At 46.6% G+C, this 25334-nt stretch overlaps 2 protein-coding genes across 2 annotated transcripts in view; both read left to right on the top strand.

Annotated features, from left to right (window-relative positions):
• The window catches only part of LOC106817568 (serine palmitoyltransferase 1-like), an 11388-nt gene extending 9569 nt beyond the window's left edge, over window positions 1–1819 (top strand). The window contains exon 13 of the mRNA XM_014822243.1: window positions 409–1819. Coding sequence (XP_014677729.1) covers window positions 409–597 — 189 coding nt within the window. The 3' untranslated portion in view covers window positions 598–1819. The remainder of the gene's footprint in view (window positions 1–408) is intronic.
• Window positions 1820–2343: 524 nt separating this feature from the next.
• On the top strand, window positions 2344–25105 carry LOC106817567 (serine palmitoyltransferase 1-like). The gene is made up of 14 exons (XM_014822242.1): window positions 2344–2426; window positions 3823–3930; window positions 7703–7797; window positions 8654–8747; window positions 9391–9463; window positions 9753–9885; window positions 10263–10392; window positions 11163–11252; window positions 11706–11813; window positions 13912–14007; window positions 14678–14829; window positions 20757–20874; window positions 21240–21313; window positions 21571–25105. The coding sequence occupies exons 1-14, from the start codon at window positions 2376–2378 to the stop codon at window positions 21686–21688; spliced, it is 1440 nt and encodes a 479-aa protein (XP_014677728.1). The 5' UTR covers window positions 2344–2375; the 3' UTR covers window positions 21689–25105.
• Window positions 25106–25334: the final 229 nt, after the last annotated feature.

The following is a 25334-nucleotide window of genomic DNA, read 5'->3' on the forward strand; positions in this document are numbered from 1 at the left end:
CGTTGCATCTCTGACTGCTTTCTCACGCTGTGTCATGGTAAAATAAATATTATTTATTATATATATATTAATAATATATATTATATATCTCGCAGGCTAAAAACCAGATTTACTCAGAGTGTATGGCAAAATAAATAAATAAATAAATATGTATATAATATACTTTTATCTATATACATATATTTATTTATTTATTTATTCACATATTCCATTTCGTGTGGGCTGAGAGTCAGGCAGTCACACCTAGTATGTGGCAAAAAAGTAAATTAAACAAAATAAATACAGTTATTAAACAAAATAATTAATTAATATTAATATTTATTTAATAACAATAATTACAAAATAAATAAACACGTACGTACAACACGCACGTATCACGCGCTTCATTCTCCGTTCTCTCGCACGCAGGCCGAGAATCAGGGCGTGGCGCTCACCGTCGCGCGCTACCTCCACAACGAGGAGGCGCACCCGCTGCGGCCGAGCATCCGTCTCGCGGTCAGCAGCAGCCTCACGCAGCCGGACCTCACCCTCGCGCTGCGTGTCATCAGCAACGCGTGCGCCAGCGTCCACCGCCGCGACCTCGACGCTGTCGAGTAGCCGCAGCGGCGCCACCTGCAGGTCGTCGCGCAGCTGTCGCGCCGTCTGGACACCGTCACATAGTGGCATCGCCTTGAGAGCGACGAGTACTGGCGCCACCTGCAGGCCGTCAAGTAGCGGTGGCGCCGCCTAGAGAGCGTCATGTACAGGCGCCACTCGGAGACCGTGGTGCCATCTGGTGGTTGACTTTGGTCGGTCGGTCGCGCGACGCCACTCTGTGATACGACGACAGTGGCGCGCGCGTGTAGGACAGAGGCTCTGCTAGGGGGCGTACTGGCGACCACGGCCAGGGAAAGACTCCGTAGCTCCGTATCCCACCCATCGGCTCTTTTCCGACGACGACGGGGGCTGGAGTGAGGGCGGGCCGGCTGGCTACAGGCATCGTTCCGGCGGGATTTTGCGCGGATGGATGTGGATCGAACGGAATGCAGGTTTCCAGACGGCATTCGTCGTGGCGGTGCGCGTCATTCTTACTAGCTGGTCGGCCGTAGTTTTTGGTTCTAAATTCGGAGTCCCGGCCTGGCGTTCTCGCGCCGCGGCTTCCGTTGCGTCGGGCGACCGCAGACGACAAGCCAACGCGCTCGCTAGATCAAAACGTCGAGTATATATATGTTATTTAATGCGGCGAACGTGTGTTCGATGTGTCGTCATTGATTTTTCGTAATTGTCAGCGTGCATGTTTTTGCGACGTGAGAACTCGTATCGCCGAGCCGTCGGCGATGACGTTGCGAGCGGTTTTAACGTTAGATGTCTGCTGCGCTCATTGGCTAATTTGAATGACCCATGATGTTGGTTTCCAGCTTCAACCGCGGAGGACAAACTACGCCTGACGCGTCGCGAGAATCGGCGATTTTTTTTCGCGCAACATTTGTTTCCCACGTAATTTATGACATCGTGTTTTAAAAACATTTTTATCGTAGTCGTTCTGTGATTGCGATCGGAGTTCTGCCAGCTAGGTTGTCAAGCCTTTTGTCAGATTAACCGCCGCAGGGAATGACTGCTGCGGCTTCGTAGGCATAGCTTTGGAAGTGATGTAATGCAGAATACAAATGAATGTGTTTTTGACTGTGTTGAAATCATTGTAAATACATTTTTTTCGTGGTCACAGCTCTTGACGGAAGCTTGTATGCAGTGAGGCCATGCATGCGTGTGCAACAGACGTCCTATGTTATGATGTGAAATCTAATATGTTTAATTAATAAAAATAAATTTTGTGATTACATGCATAATGTAAAGACATTTCAAATGCAAGGCGACAATTTTTTGTTTTGCAACATAGCATTAGCATACAAGGAATACTCCCTCATTAGCTCTCGTATTATAGTCCTCGTTGCCTCTGTCACAGCCACGCTGGCCACACTGTCTGTGGCAGTGCCAACGATGGCTATAGTACCAGATATACACCCTCATACATAGCATTTTTATAAAGGTTTATTGTGATTTCACCAAGACATTCTTCATCTAAGGTTCATTCATCATTGATAAAAGTATGAACACCTATTCTACTCTACACATTTTCTGGAGAAAAAGAACATTTTAATGTAACGATTGTTAGAAAAACTTCAACATGATACAAGACGAAAAATGTTAGCTTAGCAGAGCAGTACATACTATACACTGATCTCTACTATACTAATACTAATACAGTTAGAGATCCTATGGCTATAGTGATACTATAATAGCATACAGTGAAACAAATCTCCGCCAAAAGGTGGCGCTATAAGGCATACCCTGCAGCTTACGCTCTCGCTTCCCCATCGGGGATTTATTCGACAATCATGAGGACAGGAGTGTGGTATCTTCAGGAGATCATCCTGCAGTTACGTTCAGTAAGTACGTTTGATGGATCGTAATACTTAAATATTAGTGCTCATGTTGATGCGGTGATTTTGCTTATTTGAGTGCATTTATCCGCACATCGGTGCAGTGTCGTAAAATGGAATTGCATATCCTAGGTCCTTATGTTGCAGCAGCAGTGCACTTGCAAGTTGCAGGACTAGGCCTACTGCACTCATAGTATAGACAGTCACCATGTGTGTGTAAAATACTGTAAATTGTAAACTGTCGTTCACTGTAGTCTCTGAATCAGAACCAGTCTGATAGACTCGTAGGGGTTGTTCTCTTACCGATAATTGTAGATTCAAAGAATTATGGTTACTGCTGGTAATTAAGTCGACCACTAAAGCCAAGGCAAAGCTCAAGCCAAGGGGTCGTTGTCGTATCAGGTACTACAGTACAGATATAGACCCGAGGTAGATATATGTATACACAAAGTGTACCAGACTTGTACTACAGAAGTGTGCCCTAACCCTAACACTAACCCTAACCCTAACCCTAACCCTAACCCTAACCCTAACCCTAACCCTAAACATACCTCATATAAAAATATAAACATAATAAACAACCTAAAACTACCTCGGGTACATATCTGTAATACCTGATACGACAACGACACCATCTGCACCACTAAATTTCAGATTCAACATATAAATTATATTCGTCTAAAAGAATGTGCAAGATAGATGTAATATATTATCTATTGGCTTAGTATTGCCTATTGGTAACCTTTGTCTTTGGCAATATATTTGAGTATTGGCAGGTCACTGTGAAGTGGGGGGGGGGGGTCACTACAAAGTTGAACTAAGAAACGGGTTTTAAAATGGCCTTAGGACATAATGCTGTGCAAGTTGTAGGTAGTGAATGTCAATGCCACAACCACCTTCCATAATTATAGATCATAGCTTCAATTATCGGTGAAGCGGAAGTCGTTGAACTCCCCACCTGACGTCGGAGCGTGCGTGTGGACGCCGTGGGCTGTATCACTTGGAAAACTGCTATTGACGCGTTGACCATTTCCCTAATTCGACAAAACTTTGCCCTAATTTTCACCAATCAGAGCATGCCTAGCTGTCACCGCGGGCGGTGCCGTTAAACTTGTTTCCTTTTCCTGCGTTAAATTGACAAGGAACCCACCTAAGCCAATAGGTGATTATAGGTCACATGTCATCCTAGGTTGTAAACGCCAACCGGGACACCCCACCTTTATATATGAGGTTAACGATCCCACACAGCAGTCACAGAATGCCATCGTAAGTCACCAATAGCTTTCCTTTCTTTTGCTGTCATCGTTCTACAGTTCCAACAGCTTTTCCTGATTCACTTGGCTGTAGCCAGCTGTAGTTCAACGATTAATTAATGATGCCTGTGTGTATGATTTTTTTGCAGGCTCCTGCGTACCTACTCCTTCTCGAAGCGGTACTGCTGGTCTGGCTGATCAAAGTCCTGTTCTTCACAAAGAGCTACAAACCCCACCGGACGAAACTCACGCAAAAGGTGAGTAAAGAATATAGGTCAAGCGTGAATCGTGAAGTGTGAAATCTTGCTCATGGTAGACAGTGTGTCATGCAGTGAGCTGCCTGATGCCAGTCCCTCCTAAATTTTTGCCGTTGTTGTTGTTGGTAATTGACACTGACATCGAGTGCCCGTGCAGTCCCTGAGATAATAGTGTCGAACAATTGGTTTGTTCTGCAGGTGAAATCTGTTGTACCTGCACCCCCAAAATGTCTTCGGTCTGACAAGTCCAATGAGTTTCATATGTTCTGGTGCCTACATTCTTGTCATCCTCATGAATCCCTCTGATAGAGTTCACATTCCCAGTAGTAACCCAAGCCACGATTGCAGTATTAATGGGTGGTAGAATCTGTTGAAAAAATGATTTAAACTGTAGGTGTTTTAGTAGTATACATTTATTCATTAAACTAAATACTGGGTAAACAATCATTTAACCTTAGCCCAACGTGAAGGATCTTTTACGTAATTTGCTCAAGCACTGGTGACAGGCCTAAGATAAGATCAGATGAGATAATCATAAGATAATGAGATAATGAAGATCTATAAGGCCTAAGATAAGATGATCACACATATGCAAAAGTTCAGTATTGCGTAGGTCGACGGGCAAATATGTCGATGTATAGTGTACGTGTACACATATATATATACGCAACGTATCCATGATAATTTTTCACGTACTATATATTCACCATAAATGATAAACTATTGCCAAAATTTCTCCTTCCAGTATGCTTCACGAGTCACTTAAGTACATAAGCACCAAGCTGTTCCCCAATACTAACCATGTTGTGAAATCGTGCCTACCAAGAACATTTTTTATTTCACTTTTCATATCATTGGAATCAGTATATCATGTATTGTTTGCAAAAGTACCTGTATGCATATAAGCAAGATCAGTGCACCATAAATCCAAAAGCTGTCTCTTCCCGTCCATAAAGACTGACCGTGAAATCTTAGGTTGATTTAAAGCAAATGGACCGCCGGTAATCTCCTCGTGCACGTAGATATCATTAGGAGTCTATCATATAGAGATCTGTATAATCTCTATGTTATACACTCCTGATATCGTGACTCTGTGGGTATAGCCATGAACCTCACTTCCCCCCCCCCCACGCTGCTCATAGTCCGTGGTTTGCGACGCACGTGCTCGGGACAAGGCTATAGTTTATCCACGCGTGTGGACAGAGTTCAGGGTTCCTATTTTGTGGTGAGTGGTGTGATACACACGTGTGGAAAAAGTTCAGGGTTGCTATTTTGTGGTCAGTGGCGTGATACACGTGTGTACAAAGTCCATCCTGCAATTTGTTAGTAGCTTGACGTGTGTGTGTGTGTGTGTGCGTGCGTGCATGTGGGTGTGTGCGTGCGTGCGTGCGCGCGTATGAGCAAAGATTAGGATAGACATTTGTGAGTATCGTTTCCCACTTGTGTGCAAACTTTAGGGTGACCATTTGTCACTGGTGTGACACTTGTGTGTGTATATACAAAGTTCAGTACTTGGAGGAAGAAGGTACTATATAAGTTGTCTAAGATCTGAGCTGAATGTTCAGAAATGACAAAAAATGTCACGTCAGTCACTGTGGAATTGCCTAGATATACAAAGTTCAGTATGCCCACATGTTAGTAGTGGTACACGTGATGTGTACATGTACAAACTACAAAGTGCAGGATGTCCATTTGTGAGACTCATACATTTTATACCCTAGAATCCTAGATAAATACCCCCCCACCTTGAGCAATCGTGCGCGCGTGACAATATGCTGACAGACCCAGTTGGTTGCAATACGTAGATATACACTGCCCTTGCAAATTTTAAGAGTCCAATATTGCTAGTGCTAGCTGTTAGATATGCACAGATCAAATAATCATAGTGTAATCGCAAGGAATATTCGTGCTTGAACTGGTTTTTAGGTGTTTAGGCTTTGTTAATTTAAACTAGCAGACTAATACCCGTACAAAGACTAAATCGTGCCTTAAAATATAAACTTCATGTAAGTGACACAGTTGAAGTTAAATATTTCATGCAACTGAAAAGAAAACAGAAACAAAAAAACATTTTGGGAAGAAACAAAGAGCGCAATTCTATAAGTGAGCAGGGGAAAAAGTGCTCAGTTAGTGACCACTTGGCTGAAAGGAAAATACCGCAAAATCTATCTATCTATCTATCTATGTATCTATCCATGCATGCATGCATGCACGCATCCATCCATCCAGCCAGCCATCCCTCCATCCATCCATCCATCGCATGTCATGCCATGCCATGTCATGCCATCCCATCCCATCCCATCTCATTCTATCCCATGCCACCCCATGCCACCCATGCCATCCCATCCCATCCCATCTCATCGTCTTCTATCCCATCCCATCAGGAGTAAGATAATATAGGATCCTATATTATCTTACTCCTGATCCCATCCCATCCCATCCCATCCTATGCCATCTCATGGGATCCGATCTGATCCCATCGCAGTCGACCCCATATATAAAGAACATGAAAATAATAATAAATAATAATGGTAAAAAAATAGTAATTTTTAATTTTTTTTCAAATTTTTTTAATGAATGTAGTAAAATTTATTTTTTACATTTTGAAATTAATGCTGAAGTGGCAGAAGTAGATACTAAAGAGTAAAAAAGTAAAGGAGAAAATTTTTTTCCCCAGCTGAGATTCAAACTTGGAATCTCAGGTTATGAAACCGTGCTCCTACCGACTACGCTACGGCGGCAGGCAAGACACGCGAAATAATTTCCACGTACGTGATGATAGAATTTTGACTTTTACAATTTTTTGACTTTTTAACTTTTTTAAATGTTTGTCTCAGCCAGAACCAATCGCCCAGACGTGGTGATTCTGAATATATCTTCAGTTACCACGATTGAGTGACAAATGACAGAGAACATCGAGGTCAAACAAACACACACACACACACACAAGGTTATCCAAATTATAGTATAGATTATTATATAGTGCACATGTTTTATTCTGAACCAGTCACATATCAGTTGCTCATAAGAGTACGCTGTAATGCACCGATAGCAAGGAAAAGGGTTGGGAACAGGTTGCCAAGTGAAAAAACAAATTCCTAATGTGAACCTTGAGCAACTCATTGTAAGTGCAATGCCACATGTTGTCTCGTTGTGATCAGGGATCATCCAGCGGTCGCTCCCATCATGCTCCTCCGCACACCCTCCCACAGAACACCACGGTGCTTCTGGGTTCCGTCACTCGCTGAGGCCATCCTTAAAAAATTCTATGTTTGCTGTCCCCCGACCCATGATTTTTTTAGTGGGTAGGTAGGTAGGTCTTTTTTTGTGAGGCATAATAGTTATTTTAAGTCTGTCCTTATGTTTGCCATACATGCTTTGTGTGTCTTAACTATGAAAAATGTAAAAAAAAAAAAATTTAAATATGGAACCCAAAATGTAAAAAAAAACTTGGGTCGCGGCTATTTTCGTGGGTCGGTCAGAGGACAGCAAACATAATTTTTTAAGGATGGCCTGAGTGACTGAGCAGATCTGGGGCTTTCTGCGTGTTTCTGCATGCTCACTTGTCTGTCGTGCTGAGAAGACGGCGGTGACCCGTCTGCGTGCGCAGACACTAATAGAACGTTTCCATAGTAACATGAAGGTAATTAAATCATAATGTATCTACTACCAAACTCTTAACATTCGAAACGTTCCGAGCGTCTGCGTGTGCGTGCGATTGCCGTGTTCACCGTTTCGCGTGCGCTGACTCGCTGTGTGCTTGTCGCTACAGGAGAAGGAGGACCTGGTAGAGGAATGGACCCCGGAGCCACTAGTGCCGGATACTCCGGCCGATCACCCGGGCCTGCATCCCCGATCGTTCGAGGGGTGAGTTTGTGGCACGTCTGTCCGTCTGTCCCCAGCCGTCGACGCTTCCTTTGTCACCATCGTTACAATCTTGAACAAACATTGGTTAAAGGTGTATGAACTCGATCGTCTGATCACATGGGCAGGTCCGTTATGTGGGTAGTTTTATCCTGAATGATATCGAGTGGGCCATCGATCGGTAGTGCCACAAACTTATATATATATATACAATATTGTATGTGACTATGTGTATGGTCCTGGTACTACCTAATATCAAGAGGCAATAATGCCTAATTAGGGTATTGTTATCTCTTGCTAATATAGTTACTTATTAAATGCAAGGACAATCTTTGAGTTTACGTATTGAACCGCCACTATCACCACCACCACCACCACCACTTATCCCGAGCGGTCCAGTATAGCATTAGTGTGGCCTGATCATGTTGGATTAGAACACTTGAGAAATGCTGACGTTTCATTGCCTGCCCTATTATAAATGCCTAGTTGATAGTGTAATGTCAACAGCACACACTGGGAGGGCTAGAATATAAACATGAATAAACATGACATTTAAACATAGCATTAAATTTATTTGCACATGATTTCGAAACGTAGGAAAATCAACCTTAAACATTTGCGACTGCTTGCTGTATAAGTTTAGTTGTCTCTGCAATGTATCGTTCAAAAATAGATGAAAAAAATAACGAAATGGACTGAGTGATAGGTAATAGTGACGACTATCAATATATTACAAGTGGTAAAACTTGGTGTTGGTAAACTTTGATGGATACTCTAACAGCAATTGTCTAGCTGGTTGCTGTAATTTTGTAGCTATTAAGTAAGTATTGTATTAAGCCAAATGTTTTTTCTGTCCTAGGAAACTCGGAAAGATTATTCGAATCAATGGTCAGGATTGTATCAACCTGGCGTCTCTTAACTTTCTCGACATGAATGGAAACGAAGAAATAGAGGCGAGTAAATGAAAGGGCGATAATACTAAACATGATTATCTGCTGGCAATTTATACTTTAGTAAGAAGAAGGAGAAAAAAAGCAATATCAACAACAGCAACAACTACAACAACAGTAACAACTACAACAACAGCAGCAACTACAACAACAGTAACAACTACAACAACACAACAGCAGAAGTAACAACAACAACAACAACAACAACTACAACAACAGTAACAACTACAACAACACAACAGCAGAAGTAACAACAACAACAACAACAACAACAACAATAACAACAACAACAACAACAACAACAACAACAACAACAATAACAACAACAACAACAACAACAACAGCAACAACTACAACAACACAACAGTAGAAGTAACAACATTGACTACAACAACAACAACAACAACAACAACAACAACAACAACAACAACAACAACAGCAATGATACGAGTCATTGCAGTAAAAAGTAGTAATATAATTGCCATATAGGATTCCATCCACATTTGATTGCTCACACATCGAAAAACAACGAGTAATAATTGCTAACATCGTTCAGTTGTGGGGCATGGCACCACAGATTAGTGAAAAATCTAGCACCACCAAATCACGAGTTGTACCATGATGACATCTATTTTCTGGAATGCAGGCGGGTGCCATCAAGACCCTGAAGAAATACGGTGTTGGCGCGTGTGGACCCAGGGGTTTCTATGGAACGATCGGTGAGTATTTAATGAAGAGACCAGGAAAGTCCATGCGAATCCCACAAATCGCATCTATGGAACACGATCCAGTAGACGATTTCACGAGATTCTCACAGAAGTCGAGTCCGTTTGAAAACCGCTGCGACGCGATCTGTACCGCTGTCTCCTCTCTCACTCACAAGCTACACAGTTCACAGGGGCTCCTCTCTCTCCCCCACAAGCTACACAAAACACAGGGGCTCCTCTCTCGCCCACCGTCATACCGTGTGCGAACCTTGATTGTCGTTCGCTTGTCTTTGCGTTGTAGACATCCACCTGGAGCTTGAGGACAAGCTGTCGGCGTTCCTGGGACTGGAGGAGGTCGCGCAGTACTCCTACGGCTTCTCCGTGCTGTCCACTGCCATCCCCGCGTACGCAAAGTCCGGCGACGTAATCTTCTGGTGAGTCGAAACGCGATCGGCACAGGATCTCGAGTTATTTGCGAGCTTCTGCTCTTTTGTTCTCGGCGTGCGCGCGCGTATCCTTGCAGGCAGTGGCGGTCTAATGCGGCGCTTCGTAAATTATTTCGGTGTCATTCACCCTCGGGTCTTTATCGCAAAATTTCGTTCACCCGCGACTGAATTTTCTTCATGTTTTTGGTTTTTAAGTTTCATTTACCCCAGAATAATTTCATTCAACTTTTGGTGAACCATTCAGCCGTTTGAGAAGCACTGGTCTAGTGGGTAGCAAACTTCTCCTCGGGTGGAAACCTCTAGGGTTCTAGGGTTCACGCACGGCATCTTGTAACCTTGTTCCCCCGCCCCATCATTTCCGGCAGCGACGAGGGAGCGTGCTTCGCGATCCAGCAGGGCCTGAGAGCGTCGCGCTCCAAGGTGTGGTTCTTCAAGCACAACGACGCCGACGACCTCGAACGCATGATGAAGCTTCAGGACGACATTGACCAGAAGGTGACTGTCGGCGTAACCGCGGCAACCGCGAAATTAACGACGTCGAGTGGCGGTCCTCTGCGTTTAATTACGTTAACGACGCTTGTCGTCGTCGGCGCTGCATTACGTTTCATTATTCGTTGATACCGTCGCATTCTTTTTCTGTTTTTCGTTGTCGGGAAATTTTTATTGGAAATTCGATGCGTCATTTAATAGTGCAGCAGTTTGAGCTGTAGCACGGGAAAAGCTCCCACATTCTCTACCAAACCAAACCAACGACATTTCCTAATCCTATTCCAAATCTTTGCACTATCCCACTCGCAGGAGCATTATTCATATTTGCCAGGAACTAGTTGCAGATGACACTGTTTCCCCTGGCCAAAAAGGTCCGTTAGGTCGTAAAAAAATGTTGGTGTGTTTGCGCGTTTTGCGGTCCTAGCAAAGCGATCACCTGTGGTTGACTAGCAGAAAGTTTTAAAAAAAATAATGCAATTTGGTGCATTCTAAGCTGTTTTCGGTTTTAGTTCAATAAAGTGTATAGTTTATTAATGGAAGAACAGTGATTTTCGTCAGCGAGGCGGTGTTTGGGACAAATTTCTGTGTGGCGGCTGAGAACTTGAGCGAGGCGGCCCGCCTCAATACAGTGGAAACACTGAGATGACGTTTCGGTCGAATGCAGATCTCGTCGCAGCGTGCATCCTTGATTAGCGTTCGCTTGTCTCTGCCGGTCGATCACTGTGTTATTGTTGTGTTATTGTTATTGTTATTCACTTTGTTCACGACTCTTTCAGAACCCGCAGAAGGCATTGACGTTGAGACGGTTTCTAGTCGTAGAGGGCCTGTACATGAACTATGGGGACATCTGCCCGCTGCCAAAACTCGTAAGTGCTCCGAGTTGCACCAGCAATACATTGATCATTAGCTAATCATAAACCATGTCATGTGTTGCAGGTAACAGTCATCCTTTGAAATAAAGGAAGTTGTCAGAGAAATTTATGACTGTTACCTGGCAGTCGGTAGATGAGAACTTCTGTAAGTGTTGATCGACGGCTGCCGAGATGTCGAGGTAACAGCCGAGCGTCTCCGAATCTTCTAGGAGCTCCATTTGAGATGCTGCAGAGTAGATTCCTGAAACAGGAACAGGAGAAAATCTTACGCGTCTCCATGGGGGTTAGGTTCGTACGCAGCTACTGCAGTTAAGTCGATTGACGAGCAGTTAAACAGACGTTTAGTGAGGCAGTCTGAGTCAGTTAAAGCAAGATGTGCACTTGTTTTGCGTACAAACTTGCTCCTATTGGTCGTATTCTGCAGTTTTCGTTCTCGTTGTGATGTAGATCGAATTGAAAAAGAGGTACAAGGTCAGAATGTTTCTGGATGAGAGTTTGTCTTTCGGCGTGCTGGGTGCCAATGGGAAAGGAGTCACAGAATACTTCGGCGTACCTGTAAGTAGTGATATATTATATTATATTATATATATACGTGTACATATGCTGTATACAAATACATATAAATATACATATACATATATACACATACACATACACATACACATACACATACACATACACATACACATACACATACACATACACATACACATACACACACACATACACACACACACACACATACACACACACATACACATACACATACACATACACATATACATACATATACATATACATATACATATACACTTAAATATACATATACATGTAAATATACACATACACATAAACATAAATATACATATACTTATACATATACATCAGGAGTTAATAAAGACAAAGGAGTTTGACACGTATTTGGTACTGATTTCACTACATTTTGTCGTACGAGTTCGATGTGAATAAAAATACAAATGTATACAAACATGAGCTTCTTTTGTTCACTGGTCCTTATTCTATCTTCCGGTAGTATTACAAACCTCGTAGCTTTCTTTGTTTTGGCATAAATCGTACTCTTGCACGACATGGTTCTGACGTTATTTACCGTCGTGTGGCGTAGCCAAGCGGTAAATTCGCATACACAGCAACTGGAAGGAGGCGCGACAGAGATCGCGTCTCTCGTACGTTATCTCGCGAGAAATTTTCTCGTAGCTCGCAGTTCAAAAATGGCAGAGAAAGTTCATGCACGTAGAAATTCTTCAAAAACATCAGAACGCAGAATTGGCCGCAGGTGCAAACGGTGTATTGCTACAAGACCGTTAACGGCACTAGAGATAGGTGAAGTAGAGGACAAAGTTAATATGATCGATGTGGCAGAACTAGAGTGAAGCGTCAAAGCAAATGTGCAAGAACAAGAATTACATCTACAGCATGGACAACGCGAAGAAGTTTTTGTTCGGCTAACAAAGCCGAGTGATGACGACGTTAACTCTCGCCTTTATCACATACAGATGGTCATGATAAGTAAGGTGTAAACACATGTGTTTGCCTGCAATTGCATAGTAATGGTTGCTATGCAAAACACGTGCGAAAAGCTACAATCAGCTGGAGCGTCAATTTACTCGCTAACATTCATACACATCATTCCTCTGCGGGTGAAGTAGCTCAGATATTTTACCAGCGCAGCGTTTATTTAAAAAAAACTCCGGGATTCAACCATAAAAACAAGGCATTCTAACTATAGTTTCAATGTAAAATAGTTTTAATTTTTAAACCCAGCATGGGTGCAACGTAACTTAATTTCTAAGCGCATTTTCTGCACTCGGCTAGACTACGGCCTAAAATCCCTACCGCGCCTCCTTCCAGTTGCTGTGTATGCGAATTTACCGCTTGGCTACACCACACGACGGTAAATAACGTGAGAACCATGTCGTGCAAAAGTTCGATTTATGTCAAAACGAAGGAAGCTACGCGGTTTGTAATACTACCGGAAGATAGAATAAGGACCAGTGAACAAAGGAAGCTCATGTTTGTATACATTTGTATTTTTATTCACATCGAACTCGTATGACAAAATGTAGTGAAATCAGTACCAAATACGTGTCAAACTCCTTTGTCTTTATTAACTCCTGATATACGTATACATCAGAAGTAGATAATAGGGATTCCCTATTATCTACTTCTGATATACATATACATATACATATACATATACATATACATATACATATACACATACACATACATATACACATACATATACATATACATATACATATACATATACATATACATATACATATACACATACACATACATATAAATATACATATACACATACACATACACATATACATACACATATACATATATATATGTTGACATGAAACTAAAATTGTTGTTGTATCATACAACTGTACAATACTCTATTCATGCTTCTACACAGCATCATGTATGTGTGATAAAAATGGCTTTCAAGCAAAACTCTCCCATTTCAAAAGTTTTCATAAAACAAATTTGTCGACTGCTACGCACGACTACATAAACCACATCGATTTAGGTGTTCCATGCTCCGTTTTTCCGTTTAAACGGACGCAATTTGACGTTTGTTCTGCACGTGCGACGTTTAACCCTCCCCCTCCCCCCACAGATAACGGACGTCGATTGGATCGGGGCTTCGTTAGAGAACTGTATGGCAACAACCGGCGGATTCTGTGGCGGCAGAGCCTTCGTCATGAACCATCAGGTGAGTGGTGGAGCTCAGGACTCAGACCTAGCAGCGAACCCAGACCTAGCAACGACGACATCCCGCTTGTGCGTCTAACGTCGATTGCATAAAGTCCCTAGTGGCCGCATCGATGTTTAAAGGTTGTAGCTCAGTTAGTGCGAACGCGTTTACTGCATCGGTGCCTCCCCTCAAGTTTTCTTCGCGCTTTCCAGTTTGACGCCTAGTCGCTCACGTGTGGCTATCACTGATTTCTTCAGGAATTGCTCTTCAGTTTGTTGCTTAAATACTGCCGTCAATCTAAATTCCTTAATCTCTGTGCCTTCGCTAAATCTCTCGACTGTCCGTGTAGTTTCTTGAGTAGTTGCTGCTGTTCACCAATCCATCACTGAATCCTCGTGTTTCCCTGATATATAATCCCGTGATGATGTGAATTATTACCCAGATGCTCTGCACATGATCGTTAATATGCACGTGATGTTGATAAACATACATTGTCGTTAGGCTTGCATACATTGTCCTTAAGATGGACACATTGTTGTTAGGTCGGACACTTTATTAATTACTCACACATATTATCATCAAACCGCACACGTCGTTAAGCCGCGCGCGTCGTCATCATTGTCATTAAAGCGTGCGTGCATGCGTCATCATCATCGTCGTTAACGCGTGCGTGCGTTTCTGCCGGCAGAGGCTGGGAGGTCTTGGATACGCGTTCTCGGCAGCACTGCCCTCGATGCTGGCTTCATCGACGATCACCTCGCTCGAGCAGATGCAGCGAAGCCCCGACATGTTCGTCACGCTCGCACGCAACGCCACCTACATGCAGCAGAAGCTGGAGAGGTACGCGCATACTACGGCAGAAACGCACAGGGTAGTGAGGGAGGAGGTGTATGCACACAGGGTAGTGAGGGGGAGCGGTACGGTATCGCGGGGTAGTGAGGGGGAGAGGTATGCGCACACAGGGTAGTGAGGGGGAGAGGTACGTTATCGCGGGGTAGTGAGGGGGAGAGGTACGCGCACACAGGGTAGTGAGGGGGAGGTGTACACACAACACAGGGTAGTGAAGGCGGGTAGGTGTACGCACTACACAGGCGTAGATGAGGGGAGCGTGTACGCCACACACAGGGTACTGTTGAGTGGGAGTGTACACACACACAAGGCGGTAGTGATGGGGGAGCCGTGTATGTCACACACAGTGTAGTGATGGCGGGAGGTGTATGCATCACACAGGCGGTTGGAGGGATGGTGTACGCACACACAGAGTAATGAGGGGGTGTATGCACACACAGGCGTAGCTGAGGCGGGGAGGTGTTATCAGGACACAGCGGTAGTGAGGGGGGGAGGAGGTGTACGCACACACAGGGAGTGAGGGGGGGGGTGTATGCCACACACAGGGTAGTGAGGGGGCGAGGTGTATGCAGACACAGGGTAGTGGAGGGGGAGAGGTACGCATACACACAGTAGTGAGGGTGGAAGGTGTGCGCACACATAGCAGTGAGTGGGAGACGGTACGCGCATCACAGGGTAGTGAGGGGGCAGGTGTAGACACACAGGGTAGTGAGGGGATGGTGTCATTGGCACACACAGGGTAGTGAGGGGGGAGGTGTACGCACACACAGCCGGTAGTGAGGGGGAGTTGTGTACCGCACACACAGTATGTGAGCGTGGAGGTGTGCGCCACACATAGCACGTGATGTGCGAGAGGTACGCGCAACACAGGGTAGTGAGGGGACGTCGTACGCACACACAGTGGTAGTGAGGGGAGGTGTACGCACACACAGGGTTTAGTGAGTGGGGAGTGTGTATGCACACACAGCGTAGTGAGGGGGGAGGTGTACGCACACACAGCGGTAGTGAGGTGGGAGGTGTATGCCACACAGCGGTCTAGTGAGGGGAGAAGGTACCACACACACAGGGTAGTGAGGGGAGAGTGTACGCACACACAGGGTAGTGAGGGGGAGAGTGTACGGCACACACAGGGTAGTGAGGGGAGGTGATGGCATTACACAGCGGGTAGTGACGGGGGAGGTGATAGCACAACACAGGGTAGTGAGCGGGCGAGCAGTGTACGCGGCACACAGGGTAGTGAGGGGGAGGTGTACGCACACACAGGGTAGTGAGGGGGAGGTGTATGCACACACAGGGTAGTGAGGGGGAGAGGTACGCACACACAGGGTAGTGAGGGGGAGAGAGGTACGCGCACACAGGGTAGTGGGGGAGGTGTACGACACACAGGGTAGTGAGGGGGGAGGTGGCGACGCAACACACAGCGGTAATGAGGGGAAGGCTGTACGCATACACAGGGTAGTGAGCGGGGGAGGTGTACGCACACCACAGGGGTAAGTGAGGGGGAGGTGTACGCGCACACAGGGTATGTGAGGTGGAATAGGTGCACGCACGACACAGGGTAGTGAGGGGGGAGGTGTAATGCATCACAAGGGTAGTGAGGGGAGGTGTACGCACACACAGGGTAGTGAGTGGGGAGCGTGTACTGCACACAGAGGGTAGTGAGGGCGAGAGGTTACGCACAACAGGGTAGTTGAGGGGGAGCGGTGTATGCCACACACAGGGTATTGAGGGGGGAGTACACACACCAGGTAGTGAGGGGGAGGTGTATTCACACACAGGTACGTGAGGCGGGAGGTGCCACGCACAACAGCGGTAGTGAGGGCGGAGGTGTACGCACACACACAGGGTAGTGAGGGGATGGTTATGCATACACAGCGTGGTAGTGGAGGGGCGAGGTGTATGCACACACAGGGTAGCTGAAGGGTGATGAGGATATGCACACACAGGGTAGTGAGGGGAGGTTGTACGCACACACAGGTAGTGCAGGCGGGGAGGTGTACGCACACACAGGGGTAGCTGAGGGGGAGGTGTACGCACCACGCAGCGGTAGTGAGGGGGAGGTTGTACGCATCACACAGGGTAGTGAGGGGGCAGCGCTGTATTGCACACACAGGTAGTGAAGGGCGGAGGTGTACGCCAACACAGGGTAGTGAGGTCCGGGAGGTGTATGCACACTAGAGGCGTATGAGGGGCAGAGAGGTCACGCACAAAGGTAGGTGAGGGCGGAAGAGGTTTATGCGCACACAGGGCGTAGTGAGGGGGAGCGTGTACGGCAACACACAGGGTAGTGAGGGGGAGAGAGGTACGCGCACACAGGGTAGTGTGAAGGGGAAGGTGTTTGCCACACAGGTGTGAGGGGGAGGTGTACGAAACACCACAGGGTAGTCGCGGAGCAGGACGCACACACAGGTAGTGAGGGAGTGTATGCAGACACAGGGTAGTGAGGGGGAGGTGGTACGCACACACAGGGTATTAGTTGAGCCGGGAGGTGTACGCACACACAGGGTTTAGTGAGGGGAGGGAGCGTACACACACCACAGGGTAGTGAATGGGGGGGTGTACGCACACACGCGTAGAGTGAGCGGCGAGAGGTACGCACAACAGATGTGAGGGGGGAGGCGGGGTGTATGCAGACACAGGTATGTGAAGGGGGAGGGTGTACGCACACACCAGGGGTAGTGAGGGGGAGGTGTACGCACACACAGGGTAGTGAGGGGAGAGGTACACACACACAGGGTAGTGAGGGGGAGGTGTACGCACACACAGCGTTAGTGAGTCGGGGAGGTGTATGCCATACACAGGCGGGTAGTGAGGGGGAGCGTCTGTACGCACACACAGGGTAGTGAGGGGGGAGGTGTTAGCAGACACAGGGTAGTGAGGGGGAGGTGTACGCACACACAGGTAGTGAGGGGAGGGTGTACGCACACACAGGGTAGTGAGGGGGGAGAGGTACGCACACACCAGGGTAGTGAGGGGGATGTGTACGCCACACAGCTGTAGTGAGGGGGGAGCGGTGTACGCACACACAGGGCCAGTGAGGGAGATTCGTGTATGCACACACAGGTAGTGAGGGGGAGAGTGTTACGCACACAGAGGGTAGTGAGGCGGGAGGTGTACGCACACACAGGGTAGTGAGGGGGAGCGTGTACGCACACACAGCGTAGTGCAGGGGGGAGGTGTACGCACACACAGTTTAGTGAGGGGGGTGTATGCACACACAGGGTTAGTGAGGGGGAGGTATTGCCATACACAGGGTAGTGAGGGGAGTGTATGCATACACAGGGTTAGTGAGGGGCGGGAGGTGTACGCACACACAGGGCGTAGTGGGGGGAGGTGTATGCACACACAGGGTAGTGGAGGGGGAGGTGATATGCACACACAGTGGGTAGTGAGGGAGGGTGTATGCATACACAGCGGTATGTGAGGGGGCAGCGGTGTACGCACACACGGGTAGTGGCGGGGAGGTGTACGCACACACAGGGTAGTGAGGGGGAGGTGGTACGCACACACAGGGTTAGTGAGGGGGAGCGTGGCCAGACGACTGTGCGTACGCACACAGAGGGTAGTGAGGGGGAGGTTGTCGCACACACAGGGTGTGGAGGGGGAGAGTGTACGGCACACACAGGGTAGTGAGGGGGAGGGTTGTACGCACACAACGGGTAGTGAGGGGGAGGTGCTACGCACACACAGGGTAGTGAGGGGGGAGAGGTGTACGGCACACACAGGGGTAGTGAGGGGGAGAGGTTACGCCACACATAGAGTAGTGAGGGGCGGGTTTATGCCACACACAGGGTATTTGGAGGGCGACGGTGTATGCATACACAGTGGTCCAGTGAGGGGGGCGGGGGAGGTACGCACACACAGGGTAGTAGGGGGATGGTGTATGCATACACAGGGTAGTGAGGGGGGAGGTGCCACGCACCACACAGGGTAGTGAGGGGAGGTGTACGCACACACAGGGTAGTGGAGGGGGAGCGTGTACGCACACACAGGGTGTGCAGCGGGGGAGGTGTCGCACACACAGCGGTAGTGAGGGGGGGTGTACGCACACACAGGGTAGTGAGCGGCGGAGGTGTATGCACACACAGCGGTGGGTATGAGGCGGAGGCGGTACGGCACACACAGCGGTAGTGAGGGGGAACGGTGTACGCACACACAGGGTAGTGAGGGGGAGGTGTACGCACACACAGGGTAGTGAGGGGGAGAGGTACGCACACACAGGGTAGTGAGGGCGGGAGGTGTACGCACACACAGGGTAGTGGGGGCAGTGTATGCGAACACACAGGGTAGTGAGGGGGAGGTGTATGCATACACAGGGGGTAGTGAGGGAGGTGTACGCACACACAGGGTAGTGAGGCGGGAGGTGTACGGACACACAGGGGGAGTGAGGGGAAGTGTGTACGCACACACAGGGTAGTGAGGGGGGAGGGTGGGTACGCACACACAGAGCGTAAGTGGAGGGGGAGGTGTACGCACACACCAGGTAAATGAGGGGGGCAGGTGTTACGCACACACAGGGTTAGTGCAGCGGGAGGTTTGTACGCACACACGAAGTGAGGGGGGAGAGGGTGTATGCATACACAGGTATGTGAGGGGCGAGGTGTACGCACACACAGTGGTAATGAGGGGGCAGGTGACGCACACACAGGGGTAGTAGGGGGGAGGTGTACGCACACACAGGGTAGTGCACGCGGCGAGGTGTATGCACACACGAGGGTAGTTAGGGGCGGAGGTGTACGCACACACAGGGTAGGTGAGGGGGAAGGTGTACGCACACAACAGGGGGTAGTGAGGGGAAAGCGTGTATGCATAACGGGTAGTGAGGGGGAGAGGTACGCGCCACACAGGTACAGTGAGGGGGAGGTGTATTGCACACACAGGGTAGTGAGGGGGAGGTGTACGCACACACAGGGTAGTGAGGGGGAGGTGTATGCACACACAGGGTAGTGAGGGGGAGGTGTACGCACACACAGGGTAGCTGAGGGGGAGAGGTTACGCTGCACACGAGGTTAGCGAGGGGGAGGTGTACGCACAACAGGGTTAGTGAGGGCGGGAGTGTACGCACACACAGGCGCTTGTGATGGGGGAGAGCGTACACACACACAGGGTAGTGAGGGCGCGATGGTGTAATGCCCCAACACACAGGTTAGTGAGGGGGAGGTGTACGGGCACCACCCCAAAAACAGGGTAGTGAGGGGGAGAGGTACGTTATCGCGGGGTAGTGAGGGGGAGAGGTACGCACACACAGGGTAGTGAGGGGGAGGTGTACGCACACACAGGGTAGTGAGGGGGGAGGTGTACGCACACACAGGGTAGTGAGGGGGAGCGGTACGGTATCGCGGGGTAGTGAGGGGGGAGAGGTACGGTATCGCGGGGTAGTGAGGGGGGAGAGGTACACACACACAGGGTAGTGAGCGGCCGTGATGTGGGAGGAGAAAGAAGGAAAAAAGGGGGGTGGAAAGAGCCTGTCGTATGCACGTAGAAGGAAAGGTGATTGCGAAATTTCTGCTCGCTTGCGTGAGGTCATAATAAAATATACGCTTATGTACGATTGACAGAATGTAAACGACTACTTGGGGGGGGGGGCTGCATCTGGGTATAGTCGATTATGGTGCAAGCAAACACTGTTACCTGACAAGGAGGGGAAGGTTGTAAACTACATGAAGTTTGAACCAACTGATATTAACGGTTCTATCTGCTAGCATAGTTGAGTAATGCTAAATGTCTGAGGCTGTTTCTTTGTTGAACCTTGCGCTGTAGATGGCAGGGAACAGCGGTGGCGAAGCCTTGCACTGCGGTATAATCGTTGCATAGTGGGAGAATCACGTAAAAGATTCATGAAGCACCTCGAATTTTCATTATATGGGTTAAAGAATCAATATGGCCGGCGACGATTTAGGTATTCGCTTGTTTTGTAGCATACCGGGGATGACGTTGAAGGGATTGCCAATTTCTCCCATAAAGCACCTCAGTCTAGAAGGTTCCATGGAAACCAGGAAGCAGGAGGTCTGTCTGTTAGAGGAAGTTGTACAAGAGGTATGTTTTTTTTAAATAATGAAATTGGATTTCCTTGTACGATATCGGGTGTTTAATTACGAGGTAAATCCAAAATTCGTTACTGATGCTACAGTTTCAACAACCAGTCGCCATGGTGTAGAACGTATGATTATTCACGTGACCTTCGTGGTGACCTTGAAAGAGAATTGTCGTCTGTATTGTTATATAGTTACTAGAATAACAAGGCTGTCAGTGTTGGTCACCATTTTTTAATTCTTGAATTGAAATACTTTATTCAAAATTGCTCTCCAGCCATATTTGATGATGTTAATGTTCTTTTGTTTCTAATGTGCTCGTCATCTGCTGCCTTATGGTTTAATTTTGTGGTCTCCTTTCAATGACAGGCTGAGAGTCGTGGTGTTGCTATTGTCCTCGCACGTTACCTCGATGACATGGAATACATATTGCCAAAACCAAGGTGAGTAGTCGATGAAATCGTTCATACACATACGCAGACTGTCGCGTTCTTGTCAAATTGCTCGAGCATCTACGCTTCAAGTAACACAGTAAAATTAAAGCAATCTAAGTAAATTAATTTATTTAAGGAATTTAAGTGAACATAAGGAACTTTAGTAAGTGTTCAGTTGCCACTAACTGGAGAGTTGACCGCGTCGCGTTAGCTACGGCGATGTTGAGGCGGTAATCGTGGTGACGCGTCTGTGATGTCCGTTTCAGTATTAGGGTCGCGGTGAGCAGTGGCTTCAGTGTGGAGGAGCTGAGTCGTGCTGCGGACGTCGTCGCCACGGCCTGCGCCACGGTCCTCGCGCGACACCGCGGTGTCGAAGCGAACTGACGTGCATGATTCATCATCATCGTCAGCTCACTCAGAAACGCCATTGTCGACGTTACGCCAGCGTAGGCGGCCACTGCTCCTGACAGAATAGGTTGTTTTAGCGCAGACGTTACACGTTCGAAGTGGGGAAAGCTGGACTGTGTGTCAATGCTCTGCCACCATCTTGCCCACACCGCGTTATTGCCCTTTCATGTAGTCATGGTGAAGTAAGTGTACTTCATCATCGTGAATCTTGGAGTAATGTCATCGGGTTTCGTTGTTAATATTAGATGATTTTACTTCGGGAGGACGGCCGCGTTGGTTAAAATTTGCGACTCGTCTCGAAATTAAATCGTCGAGTAGTTTCATTACTGTGGGTTTAAAAAAAAAAAGAATTGGTTGTTTTAAAAGGTGGACGTTGCATACGTACTAGTACGTAAACATTTACGTGTTTAGTATCACTGTAGTTTTATCTTGACTGATATTTAAGTCTGTCATCATAATGGGCCATCAATGAGCCACAAGGTGATAGCGCTATTGATATGATATGCCTGCAGTGGATGATACTACAAACTATTCATTTCAGGCAGGTGGTAAGGATTTTTTGAAACCTTGAGCAGTTGATGTGAAGACTACTGACATAATTGAATAGATGACACCAACCAAATTTATTTGGGGCCTAAAAGTGTGGCATCTTAGTTTACAGTTCCAAAACTGCTGGGACTCGTAACTTATACCTTCATCTAATTTCATTTTTACCAATCCAACCCCTTATTTTCTATTGAGTAGAAGCCCCGTGTTGTCAAAGTAAACTACTAAAATTGATTTAATTTTTCTCGCGAAGTCCGTTTGCTTTCTAGTCTCGCATCCTTCAATTACACCTCGAAGGCCAGTGCGATACTGAAACTTGTCTTGTGTCTTATGACCGACATGGCCTGCATCCATTGTAATTAGGATAAACCTAGTCGCACAAATGCAAGTGATAACGGATCATGATGGAATTTTCAGGACGCAACGCAAAGACGAAAAGGGAGATTTTTTGTTGTTTAATCATCAGCCGTAGGTCCAGTGGAATCCGAGTACGTACGCCACCTGATGTGACGATGGCACTTTAAATTGGACGCCTTAGTTAATGGATTGGGCTCAGTGCCGTGCGCGTGCACAGTAACTGATGACAGTTATACGGGTGCCAGTTGTCAGAAACATCTAGTCTGAATGTCTAGAATGTCGTGACTTTTGCACGTGAAGTGTTGTGGAAAAAAGTTTTTGTTGACATCTTGGACTCGCGATAGTCATAACTATTTATGGCGTTTCTAACAACTGGCACTCGGTTATTTATTACTTATTTGTATCGCCCCGGTGTTGTGACGTCAGAAATCACGACGTACCAACTTAATGGCGATTTGACACAGAGATACACAGGGTTCACCGGCGGAAGGTGTCAGTCGATGAGTGAGAGAGCGGGCTGGATCCCGTTTCTTCTTATCGCGTCGCCACGACGACGACACGCGGACACCGCGTTACATGAGATTGTACTGCCGTCATTGTGACGCGCGGGTGCCGTGGCAGAGCATCTCTTTCCTTAGCGTATGTATGTATGTATCTGTGTATGTGCGTGCGCTTGCACGTTTGTTTGATGGACGGACGGAAGCATTGCAGGGTTGATGACTCGTGAGCACCAGCCACCACAAGCGTGTGTGAATCCACCCGCTTCGTCGGTGCCTTGCGGCGGCCATCTTTCGAGCGGCGGTGGCTTCCGCCGCTGTGGGTGGCAGCTCGCAAGTACCCGCGTCACCTCCACGAAGGTGTCGCCAGTATGACGCCCTGGCTTCAAGAGCGCGAAGATGATAGCGAACTGCGCGGCGGCGGCGATGGTGGCGCCCTCTTAGTCAAGGTCGCGATCACGGGCCGCGTCGTCATGTCGAGCCGTCCGCCGGCAGTGCAGTTTCCGGAAAACTGAGCGAATGAGTCTTCGGCGCGTTTCTGCGTTGTTGGTTTGATCAAACACTGTACTGTGTACAAATCCATGTCGATGTGATTTTGTTTGTGTTTTGAGATTACCTGAGTGTATCCGTTTGTAAAACGGACAGTCGTGGACGCAGGAACTTTCAGTGCGGCACACGTGAGCACAATTTGTACTTATTTTTTATTGTATTACTCAGAATTTTCATTGTAAAATTGTATTTTTAAAACGTATTGTGATCGAAAGGCCAAACATAACTGTTTTTAGCTTTCATGGAAGCAGTCGTGTGTCATTATAGCATTCATGATTCATGACAGAAACAAGAATGAAGTATTAGCAGTCAAACTGTAATGGGAACCATTCCGGCGGGCCCGAATCGTGACGATTACACGACATTGTGTTATTGCTTTTGCTCTCGTTTCTTGAGATTACTGGTCGTCAGTATGTTAGAATACGTAACGTGCTCTGTGAGTTAACCCGTCTTCGTTCCCAGCTATGAAATATGTACTCATGCAGTTACGTTGGTGACCCCCCCCCAAAGCTAACGGCATACACGAGTCTGAGTGACACCTGAATGAGAGTAGTAGGTCTTTGTGACACATTGATAGAGTTATTAACCAAAGGAAATTGTACCATTATGGAAATTGTGATCAAGCGTCAGTAGCGAATAGGGATAGGCTGTGGGTCACAGTAGCTCAGTTGTCAAAGCCCTATATGGTCTGAGGACAAAAAAAAAGAGAAAAAAGGGTCATAGCTAACTGTTTTGATAGGTAACATCTGTGAGTATGAAGTGCAAAACTTTTACCAGTGTATGTGAAGTGTCTGTCACTGAGTGATGACTGGTCACGGTCAGAACATGAACATGGTAAGATGCAGAACGATCAACTCTACATTTGTTACCAATTTAGTGAAAGCATCTGTGGGCATTTGAAGCACTCCTGAACTTATGGGTAAAACTTGCCAATTGTCACCAATGAAGTACTTGTCATTTTCTTTCACTGGGTTACTCTACGAGAGCTGGCAATTTATGTATGTATAGTCAGTTAGTTATTGGTAACATTTGCTCATCTCTTTATCATTTTATTATCACGTTTTGGTATGTGTTAATTCGTTAGTGCTAGAATGCACATTAATTTATGGACATGATGTTTAGGCAATGATTTGTTTTAAAAATAAGAATGTTGTAATTTCTAATCTCGTGTCCGTGAGCTGATGAACACTACTCACTAGAGTAGAAGTTACAGTCATCGACTACAGTCCCGTAATGAAATAGCGAGGTTTGCTGACGATTAATTGTTGATCAAGACATTTTTCTCTCGTTGTTAATTTCTAAAGCATTAAGAATTGAGTTGTTCATTTGAAACGTGTTTCTTTTTCGTCTTACAAAAATACATTTGACACTAATTTTATGCGATTTTACCACAGGGCCTCGCACGGCAATATTATATAAAATAAACAGCTGTTATGATCACGTATATCATTGTTCACATGTTTGTGATAACTTTTTAATCATATAATATCTAACCGAGTGGTAATTCGAAATTATTTAAATGATTTATATTCGCATCATTTACAACAGCTATACATTGATAATAATGAATATACAAAACACAAAGTCATGTGAATATCAAAATGTGGGAACATATAATACTGTACATTTTAGAAAGTTAAAAATTATACGCTTATGATACATGTTGAGGAAAC

Source organism: Priapulus caudatus, unplaced genomic scaffold (genome assembly GCF_000485595.1).
Source record: "Priapulus caudatus unplaced genomic scaffold, Priapulus_caudatus-5.0.1 Scaffold1773, whole genome shotgun sequence".
In the NCBI taxonomy this organism is placed as follows: domain Eukaryota; kingdom Metazoa; phylum Priapulida; class Priapulimorpha; order Priapulimorphida; family Priapulidae; genus Priapulus; species Priapulus caudatus.